Source organism: Schistocerca cancellata, chromosome 4, assembly GCF_023864275.1.
Source record: "Schistocerca cancellata isolate TAMUIC-IGC-003103 chromosome 4, iqSchCanc2.1, whole genome shotgun sequence".
Lineage (NCBI taxonomy): Eukaryota > Metazoa > Arthropoda > Insecta > Orthoptera > Acrididae > Schistocerca > Schistocerca cancellata.
Genome location: NC_064629.1, coordinates 853,199,361 through 853,213,583, shown reverse-complemented (window position 1 = coordinate 853,213,583; position 14,223 = coordinate 853,199,361). Strand labels below are relative to the sequence as shown.

The following is a 14,223-nucleotide window of genomic DNA, read 5'->3' as shown; positions in this document are numbered from 1 at the left end:
AAACACTGTCAAATTACTTCTCAATTTAGCTATCAGCCTCTGGGACACTCAACCTTGCACTCTATGGTCCATTACAAATAATGTATCATTTAAGATAAAGCCAGAGCACTTCCTTTTCTCATCCTCCTCATTTTCTCTATTAGATTAACATTGCTCTCCATCAAACAGTAAAGCAGACACTCACTTCTATGTTTTTTTCTGCAACAGCTATTACAGTTTTTATTATTTGTTTCATAAATATTTATAAGTACTCAAATTCATATTAAATCTAAGGCCCTTAAAACAAGTGGCATAATGAATGTAACATAAAATAAGCAGAATTCCTACTTATATATAATGCTTTCCTAAACACATTTCTCATGCTCTTTGAGAGTTGCTTTCCGTTAGAACGTTCTAGCAGTAAAAGATAGCCCGGGTGGCTGACTAGTGGGATAAGGATATCATGTAGAACACAGCGAGAATTATATCAAAATGTTACAAGTAGTTAAAATCAAGCTACAGTAGCCCAATGCACATTCACAAATGTGATGCAGCATGTGAAGGTTGCTGTGTGTGGACAGGTTACTCCTGTAACCGAAATTGCAGATCTGAAGATGGTCATGTGAATAAACATTTTTGCAATCAAGACAGATTATGAGTAACATTATCTGGTCAGCAGCACAAGGTTGACGATATAAAGTCAGTTCATAGTAAAAATATTTCTGTTACTGATAAATCAGATATTTGTACAGTATTTAACAACCATTTTCTGAGCATTGCTGGTGACTTAAATAAAAATTTAGTTTCTACATGGAATCATATAACTCTCTTGGCAAATGCCTTTCCGAGACTGATGTCTGAAATACTTCTCTGTGATACTGACAAGGGGAAGATTGAGTCAATAACTAAATCACTGAAGACTAAGGACTCTCATGGATATGACGGAGTGCCTAGCAGAATATTAAAGTACTGTGCTGCACATGTTAGTCATATTTGTAATTTTTCCTTTAGGAATGGTCAGTTTCCTGAACGATTAAAGTACTCAGTAGTAAGGCCACTTTATAAAAAGGGAGTAAAGGGTAATGTAGACGATTTTAGACCTATTTCTATGCCATCAGTGTTTGATAAAGTTATTGACAAGGCTGTGTATGTAAGGATAATTGATCATTTTATATCACATAATTTGCTATCAAATGTACTGTTTTGCTTTAGAAGTCGTTTAACAACTTTTTTCTCTGTAAGGTACTGGATGGGTTAAACAAAAGGTTTCGAACACTACCCATATTTTTTGATTTAAGTAAGGTGTTTGATTGTGTTGATCACAAAATATTGCTCCAGAAGTTGGGCCATTATGGAGTATTGGGAGTAGCTCACAATTTGTTCACCTCTTATATTAACAACAGACAGCAAAAGGTCCATTATTCGCAGTGTTGAGAATGGCTGTGATATGGGGTCTGAGTGTGATACGGTCAAATGGGGGGTGCCCCAGGGATCAGTGTTGGAGCCACTCCTTTATTTATTTAAATGATATGCCCTCTAGTATTATGGGTAATTCCAAAATATTTCTGTTTGCTGATGACACTAGCTTGGTAGTAAAGGATGTTGCGTGTAACGTTGCTTGGTTTCACATAGTGCAGTTTATGACATAAGTTCATAGCTTGTAGAAAATAAACGAATGCTAAATCACAATAAGACTCAGTTTTTACAGATTCTAAGACAAAATTCAACAAAACCCGACATTTTAATTTCACAGTATCTGATTAGTGAACTGAACAGTTCAAATTTCTACATGTTCAGATAGACAGTAAACTGTCGTGGAAAGCCCATGTTCAGGATCTTGTTTAAAGACTTAATGCTGCCATTTTTACCATTTGAACGGTACCTGAAGTAAGTGATCGCCCAACACGAAAATTAGTTTACTTTGCTTATTTTCATTCGCTCATATAATATAGTAATATATTTTGGGGCAACTCTTCCCATTCGAAAAGGATATTTTTGGCTCAGAAACGGGCAGTTTGAGCAATAAGTGGTGTAAGTTCGCGAACCACTTGTCAACCCCTGTTCACTAGACTGGGTATTTTGAGATTGGCATCTCAATATGTGCATTCTTTACTGCCGTTTCTTGTTAGCAATATCAGTTTATTCCCAAGAATAAGCAGCTTTCACTCAGTGAATACTCAGCAGAAATCCAACCTGCATTAGGATCAGACTTCCTTAGCTCTTGTGCAGAAAGGTGTGCAGTATACTGCTGCATCCATTTTCAATAAGCTAACACAATAATTCAAAACTCTTAGCAGTAATCCATGCACTTTCAAATCAAAACTGAAGAGTTTCCTCGTGGGTCACTCCTTCTATTCTGTTGAGTTGTTCCTTGAAAAAGTAAGCTGATTCTTACATTATATTGTTGACCGTGTTTACTGAAACTTATGGTTTGACTTTTTTGGGTTCATAAACATTTTATTTTTATCTGTTATTACTTTTATGTTGTAATTTCATGTACCGACATGTTCCATGACATTGGAGACTTGCTCCTCAATTTGATCCTACAGAACTTTATGCGTAAATAAAATAAAATAAAAGGCCTAATGGTCATAATCTTTCCATGGTAAAAAAATTAAGATATTTGTACTGACCAACAAAGAATGGGCTTATTTCTACATTTTTCAATTTATGCTCATTTCTCATGAATACAATCACATCATATTTAACCATATTTGAGCTACACTCATACAAAAATAGTTTATAACCACCAAATTCAGATTTCAATCCTAATAGTGTTCGGAGACTCAGATGACATCAATTTGCTTCCACATCTCAAGATCTTCTAAGCAATCAATCATTTCTTTGATTTTTAATATATAATGAACGTAAATGTTACTTATCTTTTAACTCTTTAAATAATGATGTATTTCAACTCACTAAGAATAACAGTGGGTCGTCCAGCAAGACCACAGTTTTCCAGCTTCAGCACCTGCAACTGAGTGCCAATTCGTAGGGCTCGGCTAAGTATAGGCATGAACTGTTCATTTAATGTTAAGTTCCTCGCCTCAAGCTGCTCTAGGCACAGGGTCTGAAAGAAAAATATGATATAAGAATATTGTTTCATTCAAAAACACTGCTTTAATAGAATTTTGTTTTCATGTTATTTTGAGATTAAAATTCATGTAATTTTGAGCTATACCTATTTATAAAACAAAAACATGTACCAATGCTGCTTTTAAAACTGGGGAAGGAAACTATTTTTTCCTAGAGTGTGGAGTACAAACTCTGTAGCAGAAAATGTCCACAGGATGTGCTCTAAGAAATCTCATAGGTACTGATTACACAATGAAGAATTTTGAATACAATTTTATTTGCTCCTTTATGATTACATTGTGTACTGTAAATGTATATGTAATATAGAACACATCAAAAATAGAAACCATTCATTATCACTTGCTTTCTAAGAAGTGACCATTTTGATTACACTCTCTAACATCACTTATAAAGAACAATGTACAAAAATTTGATTTAATAGGTGATCTTTAACACACTAAAATTCTTTGAGTTTCTTTGTCAAGTTACTGCCATGTATACTATCATACAGGTTTTAGGAGAAGTTCTTAGTAACCTGATATCAGAGTACTGAGGTCCTTTTTTAAGTAGTGTCAATTGGTTGGGTATGCTTTGTACATCATTCTTCCACAGTGCTTTGCGGGTGTGTGCACTAGCATTTCAAATCGACTTTGACCTCTCTTTCATGATGTATATTATTGTTTTATATAAGTACAAAGGTGTACAAGTTAAATGCCTAGATTTCTGGAGCAGTTTCTGCATGTTTCAGAAGTTCTTCTGAAAATGATTCTAATTGCCAGTTTGTTGTTGTTGTTGCTGTCACAATATAACCCAGGCACAGTTCAAAGAATCCATGGTACACTGTACATAGAAGCTATTTGCATACTGCAATAGCTGTTTCAACATAAATATGATGGATCTGAGTTTCTTACAGACAAAATTAATATGCTGCTTCCATTTCAACTCCATTATCCACAGAATCTAGTGGATTCTACTTCTTCCAAGTTTCTATCACCAACCTCGAAATCCATTTGTACATACTTTTCTTGGTTGATGAACACTGTATATATAATCTTTTTTGGGTTATATCACTGTATTTTCCATGAGCCATCGAGCTGCAGTGTTTCAGAAATATATGCTCTTCTCTCCAGAGGTTGCACATTTTGGTCACTGTTCCTTATTGTCAAGTCATATGCATACAACATTTTCTTCCCATTCTCTTCAGCACCTGTATCAGGCTGTTCCTGCTTGCTCACACGCCTGCCTGCCTGCCTTCCTTCCTTCAAGCAGCAGGGCAGGCACAGGCACAAGTGAGCAGCAGAGGACAAATGGCTGACACACAGGCAGTCTCACAGCTGGACCACAAATGTATGGAATCGTGCTACAATGGCAGAGCGCAGGCCAAGCAGGTCGCACATGTGCGGCACGTATGCAATCAGGCTGCCTTGCAGGTAGCCTGCACTACTTGTGCCTGCATGTGGGCAAGCTAACGGGCGCCAGTGTGTGCCCATGCCCTTTGGCCCTGCATTAGAAGAGTCTGACCTATATCATTTACAAAAAGATTAAATAGTAATGGCCCCATTACTGAACCCCATGGAACTCTATACTTGGTGGCTTTGATTTTTTACTGGTAGGGGTTGCATATTGATATATACTGTTTCCTGTTGCATTGGTATGATTGCATCCATTCATGTGCTTGCAGCCATATGGTTTATGGTTCTATAAACACAGCTTTCATTATTTACTTTGAATGCACAAATTTTTCCAAGGGTTTTAAAGAGAATATTTATAAAATTCAGTCAATATTAAATCATATTTTTGTAAGTTACTACCAAAATATTGCAATAAGCATCATCATTATCCTCCATAAAATATTGAAAACTAAATACCTTCTATTTCTTGTAAACCCATAGCGCAAATGAAGCACTGAATCTATTTCATTTGAGCTCAAATAGAAAAGTCAGTACAAAGGTAAGCACAATCACATTTAAACAAACCAAGAGTCTGATAGTAAAAGATTCACTGCTTGGGGAGAATCCAGTTCACTAGGAAAACCATAGCCATTTGACAATCACATAACTTATGTTACCCAATCAGCACAGTGACACATTTCCATCAGATGAACATGATGCCAGCAAATAACTATCAGTGCATTCCTATCGGATGAATATGATGTCAGAAATCTCTTCATTTTAGTGCTAATGATCAAAACTGCACAAGAATGTTTTACTAATAATCACTAATGAGGCTGTAAAATGTATGCAAGAATGAGTTGTTAAATCATACAAAATATGATATTAAATTCTTGAAATACACACTTTCGGTAAGCAATTTATCTATCCATGTCATGAATGAATATCTAACACTACATTCATGAATGTGTCTAGTTTAGTAACTGTAACAGTCACTCAGTGTCTGTTGTTCACTGACTGTACCAATGAGGAGGAGAACTGTGTCATGTTAACAAGGTACTGCAGTCTGTTAACTGGGCTTTCACATGTCACTGCGGCTTTAGTGAATCTTGTTAGATAGTAATCACTCATCTCATCCCAGCTTGCCACTAAGATTAACGCACTGTAGAATCAGGGGTTTACAAACATAATGCTACAAAATAAATTTTGTAATAGTAGAAACACTTATCATTGCCACCACCAAATTTACATTGCTGATAACTGTGATGCCTCATGGTTCTTAGAGTACGTTTACATTCATTCAACAATTGCCAGCTTTAACATTAAGACAGTGGAGAAGTAGATACATCAAAATGACTCTAAACTCTCGAAATGTTCATGTGATTAACTATGGTCATCTATTGGGATTGGAAGAAATCTGTTTTGGAAAGAAAATACCCATCAGGTGGTCAGTTACAGAACACATGGAAGTTTGTTTTGCTGGTACAAGTTTGTTTCTTGTGGCCTGCCATACACTCTCAGTAGTGGTGTTTTTGTTACAGACAACAAACCTTGTTATATTCTCCACACACTGCAGGAACTTTTGCTTTTATTCCACTATGGAATTTAGTAAATAGTTTTCCATCAGTTATTTTACACTGTCATGATACTATGTATAATGGTCCTAGATATTCCTAGCAAATTAGAAATTGTTGTTCAAGAAGTTTGAACCACAAACACATTGACAACAATTGCTCATTACAAGACCTGAGGTTTGTTATGATTGAGGATCACCCTAGACCACAACAATCTAAGACATTCTGGTGACTAAGAACACTTTCAGAAATGTCATAACACAATCGTAAACCACATAATGTCAAAAGATTAGACACAAATCACTTAAACAAGTTCCACAAACAACATATTTACAAAGGGTGGCCATATTATTTGGTAAGGAGTGTTTATTACTCTTGTTTCAACATGTGCAGGAACTAGAATAAAGAAAAAATATGGTTATGTATGTTCTATTATATCTTCTTCTAGCAGTGACAAAGATGCAGTAAGTCTGATCCACCACTTGGTAAGGATGTCAATATCACTGGCACAGTGGATACTGCTGGGAGTCATGACCTGACAGAGGTTATACATTATTCTGGAGACAGCTGTAGATGCTGAGAGCACTGGGAAATTCCGTCAACAAGCAACTTATCTAGTCTCCCACCATGTACACCAAAGCAGATCACTTTGCTTCAAACAACTGTTCGGAACATGCCACATTAGGCCAGTTTCACCAACCTAGCCTTGTATTTGGATTTTGTATTGGATTAATCTCTGGACAGCTCATACATTATGGTTGGTTCGCAACTTTTTGAACTCCAGCACAACTTTTGGGGATTGTCGTACGGCCTGTAACTGAACACCAGTGTATGTATATTCTGAGATACAAAAGGTACTCCACAAGTTCACTGATTAGCTCAAAATATATCAGTTTTAGTTTTTTGAAGGTATCTGTATGGAGCGCAGCCTTGTATGGAAGTGAAACATTGTATAATAGGCAGTTCAGCCACAGAAAAATGGCGCCAATTCACTAGGTAGATTGAATAACTAGTAAGGTGTATGATTTGAACTGGGGAAAAAAGAAATTTGGGGCACGTCTTGACCAAACAAAGTGATTGGTTGAAAGGACACATCATGGGGCATCAAGGTATCATCCATTTTGTAATGGAACTGTTGGTGTGCTGTGTTTCATGAAATATTGCAGATGGCAATATTCCTCATATGTACTTGCAAACAGATACATACAAGGGTGCATAAGGAAGTGTGAATCTTCAAAAATTTTGTGTGAACATATTGAGAAGACATTAAATGTGAAAGGATGCATTTTTGGAGCTTCTCAAACAACACTGTTCAACCACTTCTGCACTGTATTTGAGAGAAATTAAGTGTCACATTAACATATTTTCCTTAATTTCTACATTTTCATACAGAAAAATTATTCTTGGAACCGAGAGGTGTCTGAAATCTGAAACACAAAGCCCTGAAACATTTAGCAAGACATGTAATGTGTATTGAAAGGGCAGATTAGATGCCACAGAAGGGGGGAGTGTTCAGTGCAGCCAACAACAATATTAAGTCTATCAAGGCTGAAATTAAGTCTGTCTGTGAAGTTATCTGGACGCATATTAACAGGTCTAGGTGAGCTCTAGTTAATTACCAGATGTTTCACCAGCCAGCTGACAACTCCGTGACAGTTTTAGAAATCATTCAAAGAAACTCTATACTCAGTAGTGTGGAAATATCCACATCATGTAATATTAGTTGGAAGTGACTTTAACCTACTGAGCATAGACTGGGATGCCTATGGATTCACTGCAGGTGGTCTGGACAGGCAGTCTTGTAAAGTACTTTTGATTACTTTTCTGAAAGCCGTCTTGAGCAGCTAGTCTAACAGCACAGCCAAGACGCAATGGAAATATTTTAGACCTTGTAGCTTCAAATATGCTGGACCTTACTGATGATGTCAGTATAGAGGCAGGGATTACTGACCATAATGTCATCAAAACGGCAATGGTAATTGAAGTTAATAAATCCATCAAGAAGGCTTGGAGATTATTTCTGATAGAATGAGTAGATAAGCAGTTGTTAGCATCCCACTTAGAAAATGAATGGACACTGTTTAGCTCCAGTATGATGGACGTAGAGGAATTATGTGCAAAGTTTAAATGGATTGTAATTCATGCGCTGGAGAAGTATAGACTAAGTGGCTAAATGATGGAAAAGATCCACTGTGGTTTAATGACAAAATTCAGAAGTTGCTCAGGAAGTAGAAAATGTTGCATTCTAGGAATACAAATGACGACAGGTAACTGTTAATAGAAATTCATGTGTCTGTAAAAAGATCAGTTTGCAAAGCGTACAATAACTACCCCTGCCATACCTTAGCAAAAGATCTTGAAGAGAACCTCTGAAAATTCTGGTCTTACTTAAAATCACTAAGGGGGTTGAAGGCTTTTATCTAGTTACTCACTGATTACTCTGGTGTGGCAATAGAAGACAGCAAAAGGTAAGCTGACATTTTAAATCTCCTATTTAAGAAAGCATTCACGAATGGGGATTGTACAAACATATTGTTCTCTGACCACTGTACAGCCTCCTGTATGGAGGACATAGTCATAGGGTTCCCCAGCATGCGGAAGCGGTCGAAAGAGTTGAAAACAAATACGTTACCAGGTCTTGATGGAATTCCAATTTGGTTTTACAGGGAGTACTCGACAGCACTGACCCTTTACTTACATTGCATTTGTTGAAAATCTTTCGCCTAGCGCAAATTCCCAAGCAATTGAAAAAAAGTGCAGTTGGATACTGTACATAAGAAGGGTAAGTAATATCACCAGTGACAGTTACATTTTCAGCAAGTACACCAAGTCCTTTCATCCATACATGTATTTTTTCATATTACTAACTTTTCTACAGGAGCATGTATACAATGTAAATGGCATATTACTATACACACAGCTAGGTCTACTTTGGGTCTTCGGGTCAATACCGCACTGCCACGTCTTGTAGGTGATGACATCTCGGTTGGTGAAAGATCCAAGTCCAGGAAGGGAGGTGTTTTCACAACTAACTATGGCTAGTGTAGACCAACCACTACCAGAATTTGCAGTAGCGATGTCCAGAGTAAAATTAACCTTGCAGGCACGAAAGAATATAGGTCCATTCAATATGACAGCTTGCACAGTTCCATTTCCTCCAAGTTTATTCTCAAGGCGGTGGCAGCGTTGATGAGACAGATGTCGATGAGGCATAGTGCTTCAATGCTGTTGCAGATACAGCTCACAGTGGAATGGTTCCGCTGGCGTGCACTGCCCGCTTATATAGGAGAAGAGTGACCCTGGTTATGTAACGCGCTAATAACGGACTTGCAGGCACTGGCAGGGGAGCGTTATCCCGTACACGTGTTGTAGTCTCTCTAGCAGCACGTGTGCCCTGGTGCGCCAGCCTGGCGCCGAGCCTAGTTGGGAGGGTTGCATCACCAACTGGCTAGGCGTTCAGCGGGCAGTGCGGCACTATGCTTTCGTATAATCACTATGTGGACGATGTGGCCTATTCTACACCTCATTTTAGATTTGTGAGACGATGCTGTGCTGATTACATTTATATGTTTTGACAATGCCATTATGGCCTTATCACTTTCGGACATTGTGTAAAAAAGATCTGAGGATGGTCATTACGGACTGAAACCGGTCATCATCTAAAGAATTGATATTATGATCAGAGACTGGAATAAAAAACATCTGACAGTATTGGATCACCGTTTATATACGCGATTATGTCGCAGTTGGTGAAAAAAGGGTAAAAGAATGTATCCACAAAAATATAGACCAATATTCTTAATATCTATTGGCTGCAGTATTCTTGAACATATTCTCAGTTCGAATATAATAAATGTCCTTGAGATGGAAGAGCTTCTACCCACAAATCAGCAAGGATTTATAAACCATTGCTTGTGTGAAACTCTGGTTGCCTCTTTCTCACATGATATCCTGTGAACCATTCATGAAGGGCAACAGGCAGATTCCAGTGTTTTACACGTTGCTTCACTACAGACCATTAATGAAAGTATGAGTACATGGGATAGGTTCCCAGATATGTGAATGGCTTGAAGGCTTCTTAAATAATAGAATCCGGTATGTTGTCCTCAATGGCGAGTGTTCGTCAAGACAAGGTTATTGTCAGGCGTGCCCAAGGGAAGAGTGATAGGGTCGCTCTTATTCTATATATACATAAATCATCTGACAGACTGGGTGAGCAGCAATCTGTGGCTGTTTGCTGATGATGTGGTGTATGGGAAGGATTCATCATTGAGAATGTAGTAGGATTCAAAATGAATTAGAAAAAAATTTCTGGTTGATGTGATGAATGGCAGCTTGCTTTAAATGTAGAAAAATGTAAGTAAATTCAGATGAGGAGGAAAAACAATATTATAATGTTCAAATACAACATGAGTAATGTACTGCTTGAGACACTCAGAAATTAAATGGACATAAATGGAATGAGCATGTAAGGGCTGTAGTAGGGAAGGTGAATGGCTGACTTAGCTTTATTGGGAGAATTTTTGGAAAGAGTGGTTCACCTGAAAAGGAGACTGCATACGGAACACTAGTGTGATCCATTCTTCAGTACTGTTCGAGTGTCTGGGATTTCCATGAGGTCACATTAAAGGGAAACATCGAAACAATTTAGAGGCAGGCTGCTAGATTTGTTACTGGTACGTTTGATCAATATGAAAGTATTACGAAGTTGATTCGTGAACTCAAGTGGGAATCCCTGGAGGGAAGACAATGTTCTTTTCGTAAAACACTATTGAGGAAATTTACAGAACTGGAATTTGAAGCTGACTGTATAATGATTTTACTGCATTTCGTGTAAGGACCATGAAGATAAGACACATCAGAGCTCACAGGGAAGCATAGAGACAGTCATTTTTTCCATGCTCTATTTCCGAGTGGAACAGGAAAGGAAATTACTAACAGTGGAATTACTAACAGTGGAATTACTAACAGTGGTACAAGGTACCCTCCCTCCTGCACCAAACTGGGGCTTGCAGAGTATGTATGTAAATGTAGACACAGAGTTATACTCTGGAGTAATCCTCCTCTTAGAAGGAAGGATCTAGTTTTATAGAAGAAGGAAAGACAAATGATTAACTGATAGACAAACACACTGTCTGACAAAAAATGTGAAGCACTCAGAAGACATAGTCTGATGTCAATGTAACTTTCTTCATGCACACACCACTGGCAGGTTTGAAAATGATTATGGTTGCAATTCTCTGTGACTAGTATGATGACCACCATAGTGCAGAAGTGTTATTCACATTTAGTATTTTTACCCAGACTGGTATAGTATATTAAGAGCATGGAGAGTATCAGGTGCTGAGTTATCACTAAAAACGACACAGAGCTGCCACCTACTCATGTGAGACAGCATTACAAGCACCTGGAAGAGATTGAATGAGGCCTCTTTGTGGATACCCATTTGGCTGGCTGGTCAAGTTGTGCAATATCCAGATTAATGGGGCATTCGGATGTGACAGTGGCCCACTGTTGGACTTCACGAGAATGATAGGGCAGGTGTAGTCATTGTCAAGATTCCAGTCGACCATATCTGACTACCACAAGGGAGGAACACCGTATCACTCAGCCATTCGAGAACAAGTAATGAACTTCCTGCAACATTCTGTACCATCACACACCAGTGGCTGGAGATTAACAGCAGCCCGACAAGGCAGTTACTGTCCGAAGCATATGCTGCCATTAATTGCAATAACAGAAACAGCTGCATTTGGAGTGGTAGCAAGACCGAGAAGTATGGACTGTTGATGAATGACTTCACATTGTGTTCAGTTATCAATCACGGTTCTGTACTACCCCAGATGACCATTGCCCACGAATATGGTGGAGACTCGGAAAGTGTCCCATTCTTTCAATGTTTTGGAGTGGTATCATAGTGTGAGGAAGCATCAGGTATGACTTGAGGTCACAGATGGTAGTGATTGAGGGAACTCTGACAGTACAATGATACATCACGTCCTGCGTCCTCATATGTTATCTGTCACATGAGGTATTGTGATGCCATTTTTCAATAGGACAATGCTTGTGTACACAGGATACAGGTCTCTATGAAGTCTCTGTGTGAGGTTTTGGAGCTCCAATGGTCAGCAAGATCTCCTGATCTGTCCCCAATAGAATGTGTGGGACCAGCCTGGATGCCAAGTCTCTCACAGTGCCAGTATCCAGGACATCAAGAACCAATTACTGAGTTGTGGACCAGCTTGCCACAGGAGAGTATAAAATGGCTTTATGACATCCTTCCCAACTGAATCAGAGCACGCATCCGGTCTACAGGAGTGCAACGTTATACTGACAAGTGGATTCATACTGCCAAATTCTTTGTAAATGTTACTCAATTTTGTCAATGTTATGAAAAGGATAGATTGCTACTCATCATATAGAGAAGACATTGAGTAGCAGACAGGCACCAGAAAAGACTGCTGAACTTGTGAGCATTTGCCAAAAGGCCTTTTTGAAAAGTAGACAAAATACATGTATTCATGAAAGCACAACTCATACACACATGACCACTGTCTCTGGCCACTGAGGCCGGCAAATTTCATAATACTGTCATTATTCCAGCCTGAATTTACTCAATTTTATAATCACTGAAATAACATCACACATCCACTCAATCTGTGAAGTTTCATTTTGTTTCCTCCTTCCCCTTCTAGATGATTAACTTTTTTTGTTAGCTGATATATATTTAGGGAGTTATGCATCTTAGCTACAGCATCAAAGTACATAACTTATAAAATTATGAGAAAGAATGGTTGGCACATACTTACCCTCAGGAGGCTAAATTCTTCACCCAGCCGAAAGATATACATAAAATTACAAGAAACTAGTCTAGCATTAAGAATTTTAGGTTCCTTCCAAGGGGAGGAAAGGAGGATAGCTTGGGGAAGTTTAAAAAGAAAGGGCAGTTCACTCAGACTCCTTTTGTAGGGATAAGAGCCCATTGCAAGTAAACCATTAAAAGTTCAGAAGGAATAATGATTTACATAATTAAAATACCAGAAGTAACATTGACTTTTGTTACTGTTCATAAAAACTGACTTAAGTTTGTAAAAAGGTGAATAATGCTGCAACCAAAAACTATGACCATTTACCTAATGATATAAATCATGTGACAGATGATAAACGCAATTTTGAAAGTAAGCTACAAGTACTCCTTCCTGGCAATTATTCCTCTCACACTGAATATTGATGTCTAGAGACTTTTAGCATATATAAAGTAAAAAAATATATATACTTACTTCTCTTATTAAGCTGTATTTTCTCTTGTATGAAACAATTTGTAAATGGACAGGACTGAACAACATTTGCACAAAAATTACACCAATTTTTAAAGACTGGTATACCGATGGAACAAATGCTCGGACAATTGTGACCGTGACTCCCGAATTAGCTTTTTCTCCCAGAGGGGGGGTTCTTATCATACTTTCTGAATCACACTCATATAAAACTCTGGTAATTTAAGCATTTTTGAGTGCAGATTAAACGTATTTCTACTTTAAAACTCCTTTTGCACTGTAGAGGCATTCTTGAATATAAATAGGCTGTCAATTAAAAACTTATAAATGCTCACCAGGTAGCCAAAAAAATATTTGTGTATGAAATGTATGCAATGTTTATTCAATAGAATGGTCCCTATCATAACCTCAACCAAAAAGGATCAATGGAATACATTACTAACAAGAAAGTTATGCTGTGATTTCCTTTATACCCAGAGCTTCAATGACATTTTGACTTGTGGCATTAGGCAGCTGAGAAAAGATTACAAGCAATGCTTACCTTCTAATGTAGTGTTCAGCTCTGCAGATTATCTGAATGCAATAAGATACCAACAAACCTCAAACCAGTTGTGGAGTTGTAACTACTGAACCTTGTGTAGTGAGTCAACGTGAGCCGCTGAATCTTATTTGAATAATTTAATGAACACAGCAGTGAGAAAGATGAGCCAAGAATGACTAATGAAACTTTTCTTCGACAGGGTAATTACATCATACAGTAGTATCATACATGATACACTATGTCTGGGCCATTTTGATGAAGGTTTCACATTTATTCTTTGACCCCACAGAGCAAAGAAGTCCTAAATACTGACCAAATACTATCATCACAATTACTAACAAAGTAATGGTGAGATAAACAGGTCAAGAATTATATTTGTAACCAGT

The 14,223-nt window shown here is 37.8% G+C and overlaps 1 protein-coding gene across 1 annotated transcript in view; it reads right to left on the bottom strand.

The window, feature by feature from the left end:
- The window catches only part of LOC126184971 (protein phosphatase 1 regulatory subunit 37), a 209,031-nt gene that overhangs the window by 89,049 nt on the left and 105,759 nt on the right, over positions 1 to 14,223 (bottom strand). Inside the window, exon 5 of the mRNA XM_049927668.1 lies at positions 2,899 to 3,049. Within this exon, the coding sequence (XP_049783625.1) occupies positions 2,899 to 3,049 (151 nt within the window). The remainder of the gene's footprint in view (positions 1 to 2,898; positions 3,050 to 14,223) is intronic.